At 38.9% G+C, this 15,957-nt stretch overlaps 1 protein-coding gene across 1 annotated transcript; it reads right to left on the bottom strand.

The window, feature by feature from the left end:
- Positions 1–65: 65 nt before the first annotated feature.
- LOC124111662 lies at positions 66–6,494 on the bottom strand. Its single transcript, XM_046471417.2, has 3 exons — positions 6,446–6,494; positions 3,479–3,757; positions 66–3,143 (listed from the first exon to the last, which is right to left on the bottom strand). Exons 2-3 carry the CDS (start codon positions 3,753–3,755, stop codon positions 2,029–2,031), a joined length of 1,392 nt encoding a protein of 463 aa, XP_046327373.2. The 5' UTR covers positions 3,756–3,757; positions 6,446–6,494; the 3' UTR covers positions 66–2,028.
- Positions 6,495–15,957: the final 9,463 nt, after the last annotated feature.

Here is a 15,957-nt window from a genome sequence, read left to right as displayed (position 1 = left end):
GATGGCGATTCGGAACAGGCAATTTCGTCATTGAAACAACAACGAAAGTAAAATATAACATTATATGGGTTAAAATATACTTTATTCATGACAACATGTTGTTTACAAACCTTTTTGTGATCGATATGCATTGTCAACCACCACGGTAAGGAATTGACAGGAGGGGATTTGAAAGTCCATCAGAAAACAATCCTCCCTTCGAAAACAATGTCCCAACATCACTCAAATCACAGCTTATCAAACTTGATGAAATTCATTTAGAACACGCCCCACTATTTCTGGGCCAAAAATATCTCACTGCTTTCACACGCTGGCTTTGAATCTTGAAATCTTGAAATTGGCCGGTCAAATCATGCAGATTCCTTGGGTCAAAATATCCCGTTGGCCTTATAAGCGGCTCTTTGGTAATACTCAGTTCCATTGGTAATCATATTGTACCAGCATGTTCACTCCAAGTAAATCTACAGGTTAATGTTGAATCACGGCATAGATCGGGGCTGTCATTTTGCTTCGTGTAACTTGTCTGAGGCAAGGAAAATGTAAACACAACCTTGTCAGCCATTGACTTTTGTGAGGAGTGAGTAACCGTGGTGTAGGTCAAGTTCTGCCACATCCAAGTTCGGGGGTTGATCGAGGCATTTATTTTGAATCTTTTTAAATATTTACTTGGGGTAATTGCAAACTAACTAATAATATTTACACATGTAAAATAAATAGTAGAAAGTTAATTCATAACGTTTGTTGGAGAAATGTTTTCAAACCTACAATGGAAATGGTATGTTCGATTTCCAAGAAGTGACGTCCCTCGCTGATTTCCAAGAAATGACTTGGTGAGTCCAAACAGTGCACAGCAGGTTGCGATAAAATTAAAACATCTATCTTTGAACTAAGTTTGGAGGTTATTTGTCAACTTCTTTTTGAAAAAACTATGTGTTTTGAACACATATTTTGAACTACTCAAGACGTCGACTATGGGTATTTTAATGTTGAACTTAAGTAATATTTGTTACATATATTACTACCTGTGGCTATTTTTCGGAATGTTCTAAGATTGCGGACCTTTGTACCCTGTTTACGCGTTGAATGAGAGCACCGTTTTCAAAGCGCTGTTGCCGTCATGGTAGAATGGAGATAAACCTACTGTGTTTCGAAATTTGATGTTGTCCAACTGTTGAGTAGATACCTCTTATTTATACATTTGAAACACCGCACTTAAGCTAACAAGAGGTATCTACTCTACAGTGGGACTACATCAAATTCCAAAACACAGTGGGTTTATCTCCTAAATAACATATACACAATGAGAGGAATACCTGCTCTAACATCATATGCAACATGATTAGGGGAGTCCTAACATAACCTCTGAGCCGCGCGAATATGTCCTGCTGAATCTCCGGATTGTTATTAGGATCTACATGAAGTAATATATTTCATACAGTTACAATGTTAACACTTACAGATTAAGTGTTGAATAAGAAGGTGACAATCTTCTCAACCGTCCAACTCCGACCTATGCGTCAGCTCATAAATATATGTACAAGGGTAGTGCATAAAATACACACTTAGCTTACATCACAGTTTGCTTCATCCATGACAAAATAATTAAAAACAACTTCGTAGAGCATGCAATGCTGATTGTGTCGGATCAGCGCTGTCAGCATCTGTCTGATGGCTAAGTCGTCATCGGCGTCGCCAATCGTGTGTATAGTTGGATTCTTTTGAAATGGACATTGGTTCGCCCTGATTTGATCCCAGGCGTATCGACCACGATGGTCATTTGCTTCACTTCGATGTTTCCTGCAACATTAAGCCGACACCCGTGCAATAACTGAAATACTGTTTAAGCGTCGTTGAAGTGTCTCAAGTTTATTGAGTGTATCCTTGGTCAAATGACTTTCACCATCAATGAATCTGTTCGAACGTATCAAAGGAAAGTTTCAATTCAGCTTCTCTGCTGCCTAAGCATGCACAGCGAAAAGAGTACCATAATCAATGTTGTGATGCAGAGTATGAATAACCATGTTTTTTCTACGAATTATGATCTGATAGCTTCACAACAGCAACAAAGTTATAGTCACAAATCACAAACATGTACCCTGTGTTGTCTAAAGCAATGGCTGACGGCTTTCTGAATCGCTCTGATTTCTCCACAACGTTACCAACCACTGAACCCATTTTGTCCAGCTGCAAAATTATTTCGAAGTTTTGTTCAGCCAAGAAAATGGCACCACTGGAGTCGACAGCAGTTCCCATTGGGTTTTCATAACTCTTCCTCTTCTTCTTCTTCTGCCAAAACAATTTACCGTTCCGTTTAATACATGACAGGGTATTTCCAGAAATATCAGTGGTGATTATTTCCCCACCTGGAGTGACAGAGACATAACAATTGTCTGGTCTCAACACATTGGGCATTGTGATTTTGTGCTCGGCCAGTACTTTACCATCATAGTCAATGAAGTCAACATCTGTTAGATTTGTCACTACAAATAGCCCATCTTCCAAACATGCAATTCCATCATAGCTTTTCTTCGTTTTAATTCGATTTTGAAAGAGAAGCTCACCCTCCATTCTATAGAGTGCAATTGTATTTGGATATGACGTTGTTATGGCCACTACGTTGTTGTCGATCTTGCATATGCGACTAGGTGTTGCATCAAGGTCAAGGGGACATCTGCTGACCTCTTCCATTTTTGGATTAAGTGTAATAGCAAGAAGTTTCTTCGCCTCGAAATGAGGGGTCAGTATTATTCTCTTCTTGCCCTGAACAAGAACCGTGAGGTCATAGCTAACCTGATCCCCAGCAGCAAGGGGGATACATGTCTCAACGGATCCCAAAATTGCACGGCTGCTATTGTCACAACTGGCTTCTTGCAAGTCGCTTGCATCATCTGTGTGCAGTATGGAGCTACTCTGGATATCATGATGTTGACTCTGTTCGTTACTTTCGGTATGGGCATTATTCTGAATTGTTCCAATTGGCACTTGCCGTGGTTCCTGCCTCAGCTGGGGTAAAGGTGGCATTTTGGGTCTGGGCATCTTGGAAGTTGGCATGTCCGAGGGTGATGCCACTGAAGCTGCTGCTGAAGATGCTGCTGCTGTTGATGTCCCAGCAACTGCTCCACTCCCGGAAGTGGCCTCAGGGACTATGAAGATAAAGTAAAAATATGCAATGTGACACTTGACTTCCATACCTGGCACTGCATAGGTCATGTCGATATACAGACACAGTCTATTGTCAAATATAAAGATAACTGAAATAGAACAATGCATAAGAGATGTGTAAATTCCACACAATATAACAAATAACAACGCAATGGAGTATCACAATTACTGAATAGAAAACAATATTTTCTATATGTGTAATGGGGAAATTACTCCCAAAGAGGGATTACCATGTACAGCCATATTGAAATTTAAAAGAAATATTCACCAATAAATCTTTAACACAATAATACGAAAAGAAATTAAAACTGATTACCATATGGTTGCAAACCCTCAAGTATATTTGTCAGCTTGAAATCGTGTTTGAATTGATTAGCCCAGGTCTCTTTTCTTTTGTTTGGATTTTTTGGTCGTGTTGATTTTCGGCAAAGTGGGCATTTGAAGCTTCTTTTTTCTTTAACAGTGACAATAATGTGCTTGTTCAGACATTCGTAACAGAATGCGTGTTGACACGGGAGGCTTCTGGGGTCCGTATAGATGTCTTGACAGATGGTGCATGTCAGATTCTCCTTTATGACAGCAGACAGGTCCATGTCTGTCACAAAAAAATAAAATGAATGTGAGATATTGTCGACGAACATGCTTAGGTAGCTAGGTCCGACAGTTAACTCGCAAACACATGACAAAACAGGGTGCTCATATTTTTTAAAAAGAATATTGCTAAAAGTGGCGTTTAAACCATACTCACTCACTATCATAACCGGGATTTTAGAATGAACCATAGTGAGGCCAAATGTTCGATAAACCACTACATGCACTACACTTTTACTACGACAGCAGTATGATTCATCCTAGGAGTGATTGATGTGTTCCGAGCCTCACATTGAAAGACGTGATGATAAATTGATTTATTTGTCAACACAATGCCCTTCAACATTGATACAGTTTTGCCAATGATGTTGGAGGGATTGTATTCCAGCGTCCACTGCGACGTCATCGTACGAGTCAACTTGAGTCCTTCGTCAGACTTGGGGAGATGAGGAGACTGAGGTGGGGGCTATAGGAGTTCAAAGCCACATTCGCGGATTCTAGCCGTGACGATGTCTAACTTTCTGGACTAGAAGCGGTGAACCCAGGTTTCGTCAATACTCACAAAAGGTTGCAATAATCTTTCCCAATCAGTTTCTGGAACTTGTGCAAGTACACTGCACCTTTCATATTCTAACAACTTCTCAACGACGACAACCTGGTCGTTATTTACAGGTTTTCTTTAAGTTGTCATTACTAACATGCCATTTTGACGATTTTCAGTCTTGGTACACAGGTGTATCTTAGGACACTATACAATATGACTTGATTTACGTTACCACAGAAAGCAGCATATGCAGAGTTGACCGATCGATATTTAGAGATTTTGTTCAAAGTTGGAATTTAGGAATAATGTATTTAAGGACTCAACTGAAATTTTGACAATGTAACCGATGCATCTGATTGCCCGAAAATTAAATGTTAGATTTTGTTCAAAGATATTTTGATATATTTTTGCACACAAAGCACATTTTATTACAATAGCAAAGGAACGGAGTCCTCTGATTGGTCGGAATTTGAGATACTTAACCATATTTAAGACTATTTCCCTGACTTATTGGTGCTCTCTTTGAAAGTAGGTGTGGATGATCAGCACAAGGAAAAACTACAGGATACTATAGGATATGCTTAACTGCTATAGAAAAGGTATAGACTTCACATCCGCAAAATATATGCTTTATATTGAAATAAAAATTCTCTTTTCATGGCTATATTTGACTTGACACGGTACTGACGGGGTGTTTTTTTAAAAACAAAATGACCATTGCATTCGACTTTCTGTTGTTGTTGATATGATATGGTTCTGGTGTATGCCTAATATTTACGTGATACTGCTTCAAAATGTCCATTATGTTATGCCTAAAACTCTGTTAATGGATCATTCTAAAAACGCACCACCATGTACGACTAGATCTGGACCCCTCCAAAATGACTCCACCGAAAGTCGCATTCGCGGAAGCAGTTATAGGTTCATGGGTATGGGCATTGTGGTAGGGTTTCCAAAACACATATACACATCGAACAAAATCGGAAAATAACTACATTTCATCAACCAGAGTCCTCCGTTCCTTCTGTATGGTGTTAGGATAGTAACGGAAATGAGGTTACCTTGCATATTACCCTTTGTACTACAGTAAGTTTGATATGAATCGTTTAAAAGGGTCAGAGTCATAAACCCTTTTACAAAACCTGCTTATAGCAACCAGGTGGTCGTTGTAGCGAGGGAATATAGAAAAAGTCATTTGCACATTTAGACAACGTAACGATCAATTAAATCTGCGAAGTTTCATGAATGTCCGATAAGCACTTCATAGTGATAACCCAAAATGTAGAAAAAAATATCTAGCTGTCACTTCAACCCTTAATGTAATTGTTTTACATTAAGAGTAATTTTACATTAAGAGTTGTACGAGGATTAACCCGCAACCCTTGACGTAAACAAAATGCATTAAGAGTAATTTTTACATAAAGAAATGTAACAAGGGTTAACCGGCAACTCTTAATGTAATATGGTTACATTAAGAGAAATGTTTGTGTTAGGAATTGTAACAAGGGTTAACCCGCAACTGTTAATGTAATTCGGTTATATTAAGAGAAATGTTTATATTAGGAATTGTAACAAGGGTTAACCCGCAACCCTTAATGTAATACGGTTACATTAAGAGAAATGTTTATATTAGGAATTGTAACAAGGGTTAACCCACAACCCTTCCTGTCATTTTGTTACATTAAGAGTAATGTTTACATTATGGGTTGTGACAAGGGTTAACCCGCAACCCTTAATTTAATTCAGTTACATTAAGAGAAATGTTTATATTAGGAATTGTAACAAGGATTAACCCGCATTTTCATAAGGTCACATACCCCTGTTTATGTTACTACGTTGTCAAGGAAACACAATGTGCCCAATTAACTAAATTGTGCAGTGACTCGTCTACCTGTCTGTTTCCTGTTGTTACTGCACATGACTCACAGTAAACATGCTGAGCTCAACAGCAGCACTCTCTGAACATTGCGAATATGTGATATAGGACACGATAATGCGTTGGCAGTATACATAGACAGAAATCTGTTTCATTTACTACAAAGACTTCAAAATAATGAAATGTAAGTGTTATATTCCGAATTATACTAAGCTAGTAATCGATAGGAGAGAGAAAGATAGATAGAGAGAGGGAGAGAGAGAGATACAAACCTTCTTTGTGCCACGTCCCTGCTATCGCAACGCGAGGCTAGTTGTAAACATTAAATCGAAAGTAGACTGGAAATTCCATGATTAAGCAGTCAGGTTTATTAATAGCGACATGTCATTGCAGTAGTTCACAACGCAGTATGGCTTGATCAGTCATGCTTATCTTAACTTCATGTTCTAGCTGGGGTATTAAATGTTGGTAACAGGTGCATTTAAGTATAAATGAATCTTTGTGTTGTGCATATCTCGGATAGTCCCTAGTTCAGTCGACCTGCACGTGGACACTTATCGTAGTTAAATATCTGTTTTTGTCAAGCAGGTGTGATATGTTTTAGTATTAGTAATGTGTATTGCTTTATTGTGTGTGTTCTACGCCTCAATCACGTCTGGACAAGGCAAATCAGTGGTTGATATCATGAGTAGTTTAGGATATTGTTGCGTGTATGCATTTCCTTAAAACTGTAAATAATTGTCCGATCGTGATATCTTTCTGGATGCATTTCTTATGAGAGAGTTTATCCATATTAACACCACCAATGTCCCAACCATAAACTATTCCTCATCTGAAAGAAATTTATTCTGGATTAGGTATACCTAGTCCTCAGAATAGAATTCGTCAAGCACATACGCACGCACACACACACACACGATGGCACACACACACACACACACACACACACGCACGCATGCACGCACGCACGCACGCACGCACACACACACACACACTAACACACACACACTAACACACACACATTAACACACATTAACACCACCAATGAAAGAAATTTATTCTGGATTAGGTATACCAAACATATACATATGGTGTCAAAGACAGATACACGCGTAGACACACACTCACAGACAGATAAACACACAAATACAGGTATACACACGCACTATACACACATACAGATACACGCGCATACACACCCACAGACAGATAAACACACATATACAGGTATACACACGGCACTAAACACACAGACAGATACACGAGCGTACACACACTCACAGACAGATAAACACACATGTACAGGTATACACACGGCACTATACACACAGACAGAAACACGCGTATACACACACTCACAGACAGATAAACACACATATACAGGTATACACACGGCAGTATACACACGTACACGCGCATACACACACTCACAGACAGATAAACAACGATATACAGGTATACACACGGCAGTATACACACGTACACGCGCATACACACACTCACAGACAGATAAACACACACATACAGGTATACACACGGCAGTATACACACGTACACGCGCATACACACACTCACAGACAAATAAACACACATGTACAGGTATACACACGGCACTATACACACAGGCAGAAATGTCGGATAAATCCATTTGACAAACAGTAGGGTTCAGTTGGGTATTTCCCGCATATTCTCACGTAGATTCTGTTCTCCCACGGACCTATATATACCCTTATACACGTCCGTGGTTGTCCTTATACTAATATCATTTCCCTCCCACTATTGGATGCGACCGTTTGGCCACTGCGTTTACCTGCGTAGCCCAGCTACATCTATGGGGAGCAACTTTCTAGACACTTCTCTCTAAAAAATAACGTTGTCCAATATATGACATAATCGAGTTGCGCTTGCATATTCGAATCTGACGTCATGATAGAACAATGTTTTATCGTGAAACAGACCACGCTTCCTTCTACCTTGTTCTTTGCAATTTATCGCGTAGCCATCTTATATAAAGCCTCATGGCATTGTCTGGAAAGCTCTTCATCGCTTTGGAACCAGCTCACTCATCATCGTTTGGAGCCTTACCCATGTAGAAAGCTTGACCGCAGTCGCCGCTAGGTGAATATACATAATTATCACTGACTTTAGCTGTCACTGTATTTTTTGTATTTGATCCTGACCACTGCCATCACAGTATATATTGCTGTTGAATATTGTACCACCATTCTATAGTTTACTGTCATTGTAATTTGTGCTGATTTGTCAACTCAGTGAAGTTTGTAATACATTTGCTGATTGTAAACCACATGTTGGTTGTTGGTTTCAGACTAGGTTCTCTTCCGCACAGATTTCTAGATTAACATATTGTTTCAATTTGGGAATCGACCCGTATCACCACGTATGCGTGCTTTTATCCCAGGTGGCCCGTGAAGATCCGGGGCAGAATAGCCTTTCAGCAACCCATGCTTGTAGTAAGAGGCGACTAACGGGATCTGATGGTCAGGCTCGCTGACTTGGTTGAAGCATGTCATCGATCACAATTGCGTGGATCGATGCTCATGATATCGATCACTGGATTGTCTGGTCCAGACTCGATTATTTACAGGCCGCCGTCATATCGCTGGAATATTGCTGAGTGCGGCGTTCAACAACTAGCCGACCATTATCTCAGGTAGACGTTGGTGCTCTCCCGGATACTTCTTCATTTGACAACACAAGTCCGTCTGTGGGTCCACAACGTTTATTCTCTGATCGTATGCTGCTACATCATATCCGGGATCATTGTTTCCAGTTAGCCTCTCGGAGGCGAAAGAGAACCTACCTGCCTAGCCCCTGTCCGAGGCTGAAGTCTCGACTTACTGGACTGAGGTAATATATAAAACATATGTAGACGTCCTGTTTAAACCTTTACCCCGCCAAACTGCCTCATGTTTGATACATGCCATTTCTGTGAAGAAGGACGTATCCCACGTTCTAGTAAGAAATTGTGAATGAGGTACGGTGGACTATCAATCAATATATATCTATTGTAAAAACATATACATATAGCAATTTTCTTTTTTTTTAACCGGACATGATTTCAAATGAATTTAATTTATTCTACAGCGTATTGTGCGTGGACCACGTTTTTCGTTTCCTATCTTCAGACACCACTGTCGAGTTGGATACAATGTCCACACGGATACAATACGTACAGTGGGTACAGTAGTTGCATAGATGCATTGCTATTAACAAAGACAAGGAATATACAACGTTACAGCCAACACATAAATACTGTCGTACCATCCTGCTGCCGGAGCAGTTAAATAAAAGGGGAAATATTTATGTATGGTCTTCTTAAGAATACTTTTGTGCTGAAGCAAAGTTTTCAAAGCGTTTCAGATCTCATTGGGGTGTGGTTACAGTCGAGTGGAGAAGCGGGTTATGTACACAAGCGGGGGAAAAATGTCAGTAACATAAACAAGGGGATGACATGATAGAATGAAAAAAACACAATATTACTACTGCCAGTTAATGTAATATACACCTAGAAAACAGCTAACCAGTAAATGTACATTTCAATACAAACAACAATTATCATAATCTGTATCAATCTTCAATTCACGTGTAGAGCTCCATATGGATGAAGTGTGTTTAACGTCGAGTTCAAGATGATTGCACTCATATAGCGCGCGTGTTTGCATTGGTCCGGTTTTATAGTGCAAGCCCCCTGAGATACCATGCCGCAGTTTAACGTGGACACCGAGCTTTAGGAATCCTTGTTTTATCTTCTTAATAATATTTTTGGTGTCTGTATTCAGCTCTTCAAAAGGGTTTGGAGACTGGCACTGTTCCATTGTCCTTCGACTGCTCAAACAGCGTCTGCTTTTTTCTACTTAGAGATATACAGATTTTTTTATCTACGTTCGGGTCCCTTGTACATGGGCAGAACAATTACGTTACTCATGAAATTAAGGGTCCGACATATTGGATTATTCACTGTTTCTCCGCTGTATTGTGATATAGACATGTGCCCTGGACAAGTGTTCTACTTCATCTTCGTTTCTAGTTCTGTTCAAATAATAATGAGAAAAATAGCTATTTTAAGAGACATGCGTGTATATGATTGGATTGCTCTTTTAAGAGAAATGCGTGTATATGATTGGCTTGCTATTTTAAGAGAAATGCGTGTATATGATTGGCCTGCTATATTTAGAGACATGCGTGTATATGATTGGTTTGCTGTTTTTAGAGACATGCTTGAATGTGATTAGCTTTTAGAGACATGCGTGTTTATGTTTGGCTTAAAATTTTTAGAGACACGCTTGTATATGATTGGCTTGTTATTTTTAGAGTCATGCTTGCATGTGATTGGCTTGCTATTTTTAGAGACTAAAAATATCAAACCAATCATAAAGACGCATGTGCAAAATTATCTCAAGCAACTGATATAGTATAAATGGAAGAAGTGGTGTTCTGGTTTCTGTTTCTCAATCCATTCGTCGACGTAGAGTCAGCAACTACGCAGACACAGCTACATGTATTATGCACAATTTCTGGTTCCGAACACCCAATCTATTTGATTTCTTTCCTGATAGCTTTTGTCGACGTCGAGATACCCAGAGGTAGATAAAAAGCATCCAAAGTTGTGTTTGAAATCAAAGCTCAGACACCGGAAAGATGTTTCTAAAGCACACATGTGCCCACACTGTTCAGGAGAACGTGCCTTCACTTGTCTGTCGTTGTGGCCTTTAATTGCAAAATGCTTATAAATTGAAACGGTCGAACCGTATTGACGGCACCCTGGAACACAAACAGTAGACACCAATACTCCAGGAATAGAATACCACCAATATATGTCAAAAACACTGTTTTCTCCGTGTATAAGTGCTCATACAATTGAAGTGCTTGTACTTTGAACAATATTCATTTTCTAAAGAATCTTAGTAAAAAAAAATAAATATATCTTATTTAAATGATACTATTCTGAATAGAGATGATTTCATGAGATCTGTCTCCACCCATCGCCAACCTCATTCGAAGAGGAAAGACCTACAAAAACCATAGATTCTAAGCATTCTTATCAAGGACCGTGGTTTCATAACGCGGTGCTGCCTACTTGGACAAGGTAACGACCTGACTTTCTTGCACGGAGAAACATTAAGTATATGTACGTTGGGAGACATCGTCATTTAAATTTTTGTGATACTATTTGATTTGTAGCGCTCGCTGGGATAATATTCGTGCAACTGGTCTTGTTCTAACTTCTACACTTGAACGTAGATTTACGACAGCCGTGGAGCTGATATACTTTCACGCAAGCAGGGCCAGTCGTAACTTCTACACTTGAACGTAGATTTACGACAGCCATGGAGCTGATATACATTCATGCCAGCAGTGCCAGTCGTAACTTCTACACTAGAACGTAGATTTACGACAGCCATGGAGCTGATATACATTCATGCCAGCAGTGCCAGTCGTAACTTCTACACTAGAACGTAGATTTACTACAGCCGTGGAGCTGATATACTTTCACGCAAGCAGGACCAGTCATAACTTCTACACTAGAACGTAGATTTACGACAGCCGTGGGGCTGATATACTTTCATGCATGCAGGGCCTGTCGTAAATTCTACACTAGAACGTAGATTTACAACAGCCGTGGAGCTGATATACTTTCACGCATGCAGGGCCAGTCGGAACTTCTACACTAGAACGTAGATTTACGACAGCCGTGGGGCTGATATACTTTCATGCATGCAGGGCCTGTCGTAAATTCTACACTAGAACGTAGATTTACGACAGCCTGGAGTTGATATACTTTCTCGCAGGCAGGGCCAGTCATAACTTCTACACTTTAATATAAAACAGTTTTGGGGTATATAGATCAACTTGTAAGTAGGACCTATCATAACTTCCACATTTTACCGCTGATTTACAGTAAACGTAAGGATAACATATCTTTGTAAATTCTGTTGTTCTCCTCAGAAGGGTATAATAATCAGATGAATCGGTTCAAATGGGCGTATTAGTTTTGTTCTGTCTGAAAGTTGCATTGCATTTAATGATGAAATAAACTATAAAAAGGAAACTATAACAGTAAATATCATTTTAATAATTGATTAGTCTATCTTGTTAATGGAACATTATCAAACCTTATCGAATTGTGAGAAATTCCTAAAACTAAACATAGCGATTAGGATGTATTATTAGAATATCAGTAAAGAAAAGTAAGATATTAAATAGTTTAAAACCAAATGTCAGGATACTTGGAATGTCTGTTAAAGGTGACGAAAGACAACTTACTTCTGACGCATGCGTGCATACGTCTGTCGAAGCTGAAGCCCGGAGTGCACTTACAGTAGCCATTCAAACAAACAGAGTTGGTCACGTGACAGAGACTGTTCCACTTACACAACTGGTCAATGTCGCCAGTTCCTTCAACAAAAAATCACACTTTGAGATTGACACCAGAATTAATAACAGGAGTAGGGATTAAAATAAATGTTATAAATAAATAGTATGTTCAAATACAAAGTCGCTTTTAAAACAATAAGATTGAATTAATACTATGATTGAACATAGCCGGTCTCTTAAGAACTACGTCAGTAAGTCACCGTGACAAGGCGTCGTAATACATTTCAATTAAAAACATAGCGTCAAAATGGCCGACACGATAAACTTGATGGGAAATATTTCAGAAGTAGTTCATGAATTTGTGGCGATTACAAGTGCAAGTCATCATTAATTATTGATCGCGGTCATGCGACCTGCCTCTCGTTTAGTGGAAAAGCTGTATATCGTGTAATCTTCACAATGTGTTAATACATTATTACCTTATTAGTTTCTTTTTATAAAAACTTGGATTACCTGAATCAAATATCCATATCTTTGAACAATCGTACATGTTCGGATTACTTCAATAACTAAATCTCATTGCCCATTGCCCATCCCCTATTACCAATCAGTGATAATTTAGCTGTCCATGGCTATCAGCTATCAGGGCTAAGTAACTATTGGCTTCCCTTGTTAAGTTTCCACCTTCGTTATTGTATTACTGTTGTTCTAACAGGTACATACATATGTTCCCCGCTTAATTGCATTTATTCACCTGATGGAGGTGAGGGTAAAATGGGGTTAAACATCGCGTCCAAGATTTTTTCACTTTTATAGCGATGTGTGTGGCTGCTTGTATTTGTACGGACTGATGCCGATTTATAGTGCTACCTCACTGAGATACCACGGCGCAGTTAAACACGAATACCCCATTCAGACACAGTATACTCCGAGACGGCCTGTCCTTGTCTTAGCCCCTTAATGCCGAGCGACAGGCAGGGTAACAACAAGTACCATCTTTTAACGACTTTTGGTGTCACCTGATGGAGGAGTCATTATATACTCCGAAACGTTTTGTTCCTCATAATAATGAAGTTGACATCCATAAATGCTCGTCCTTATGTCGTTATTTTGATCCATTTTGTAACTTTACATTTTATGCCATGACCTGTTAAACATTCTGTTTTTATCTTCTTTGATAGGCATTTAAAACTTGGAGTACTAAGTAATTATAAGAATTTATGGATGAACATTCAGTAGGGTAAAGTCAAAGCCCTCACCACCAACCTCAAAGACTTCAAAATCAGAAAACTACAAAAAGCCAGCAACCTCAAAAGACTCCAACCGTCAATCAACCGTGACTAAGGCTATTACATACCCCGGCCTACCATCAACTCATCGAAAACCCCAATCAGCCATAATCCTGTTGTTTATATTACTGGCGTTATTCTTTGTTTATGTCACTGACTTCACCGATGATTGTGGTTACTACCCTTGTGTGTACATAACAGGCTTCTCCACTCCAGTATAACTACATCTGAAATTTACTCTACTGTATAAGCACTGCCTCCTACCTGTATATATACTTGTCACACATACTCTGTATATCACTTGCTTGATAGCGGTGTTAGAACTTACACTGAAACGTCGCTCTTAATTGTAATAAAAAGTTGCTCATCCATAAATCCTTACGTATTCTGTTTTTATCACGATTTGAAAATGAATTTGTTCATCTTCTTATGGAGTGAAATGAGATAATAGTTTTAATTTCAAATATAAAACAATTTAGAATATAACATACAATGCTAAGCTTACCTATCCACACCAAATTTTGATTTATGTAGGTATTGGTAACGTATTTCCATTTACTGGTACAAACGTTCGTTCCTTGCAAATGTGTGAACCTTCACAATTAAAAACATCATTAAAACCAAGTGATGTCTCATACAGCTGAAGTCATGATATAATACGAAACTTGGACCACTGACTGATCACAATAAACCATCCTGTCAAGTGTTTTATCCAAATCACAAGGCACTGATGTCTTTCTAGATGACATTCCATCAATGCTTTACATCTCGGAACACAATCTAAAGACAACAAACACCTATTATATTGCAGTACAGTATTGTGTTAAATTTGATAGAGCATGACTCCCTACGAAGCACTTAAAACAGAGTTATCACTGATCTAGAACACTAATTCATGTGGGTAACGTAGGTATCGTATTGCTTATTTAGGGAGTGAATTAAAATTTAACGTCGCATTGGAATTATTTAGACCCTGTTATAGATTATCTAAGGAGAACCAAACAGTTGGCTATATTGATCTCAGTTTCTGTGTGTTGAAGGTTGATCTGTATCTTCACAATTAATTAACAATATCTAAGAATATTGAAAATGACATCTTTTGTCTACGTTCCTGTGGGACATTACATGCACTTCATCATTGAGATTGAGTGACAAATGATACAAAAATTAAAACCACCTCATTTGTAAATGGTCAAAGACTTTATGAATCCACTAACTCAAGAACTTGTGTCACGAGTTAAATATCATGAATTACCTGGAGCGCCGTATGGCTGAGACGCAGATGGTGGCCTCCAATTCACCCCTCGTGAACCTGCAACACGGCCTTGAATATTCAGCACGGAACAGTGAATTACAACAAGGACACTGTTCAACTCTCTTGGTTCAAAGGTACCCTCTATCATCAAATGTGAGAATGCTAGTTATGGCCCAGTAACGACAGGAAGATCCGAAGCTGTCACGTCCAAGAGTGATATTCTCATTACTCAATGATTCACATAATCAACCGATGTGCGGTGCAGCATTATTTTAAATGTTAATGATGACGTTTCCCTACAAAGCTTTAAAAGCAGTCATTAAGTACATTGTGAGACAGGTATCGTGGGAATAGGTTTGGACAGTAAAGAAGTTCTCAACACGGAGCTGTGATTTATTGCTCTCAGTATCAGTGTGCTCAGAGTGGAACTATACTAAACCTCAAAAGAATCGTCACCATGGATAGAACTTTGACAAACCTTATTTGTCCAAACACTGTAAACATACTTTGAGACATATTAAAAAGATGAAACTTGGCCAAACTGATCATCAAGGTCGAAATAAAAGTGTCAAATGTTCTAAAAGTGAAACACAACACTAGTGGGACTATATGTACACAATTGATTAGACCTATTTATGTATATTATATATGTCATCTTTTTCCGACGTTCGTGTAGGGCATTAAATGCACTCCATTAGTGGAAAAACTATTGATATTAGGAAAATAGACGTCACATATTGGAATGTCAGTTATCAACAACACCTAACTTGTCAATGATAACGCTCCTGATGAAACCACTGACTCATGAACTTGAAGAGTGTGTCAAGAGTTTAATGTCATAAATTACCTCTAACGCTGTCTGGTTGATACGGATATGGTGCCCGCCCCCTTGTCCCCCCTGCAC

This window comes from Haliotis rufescens, unplaced genomic scaffold, assembly GCF_023055435.1.
Source record: "Haliotis rufescens isolate VD_foot unplaced genomic scaffold, xgHalRufe1.0.p SCAF_77, whole genome shotgun sequence".
In the NCBI taxonomy this organism is placed as follows: Eukaryota; Metazoa; Mollusca; class Gastropoda; order Lepetellida; family Haliotidae; genus Haliotis; species Haliotis rufescens.
The sequence above is the reverse complement of the archived record's forward strand: the minus strand, read 5'-3'. Positions and strand labels throughout refer to the sequence as shown.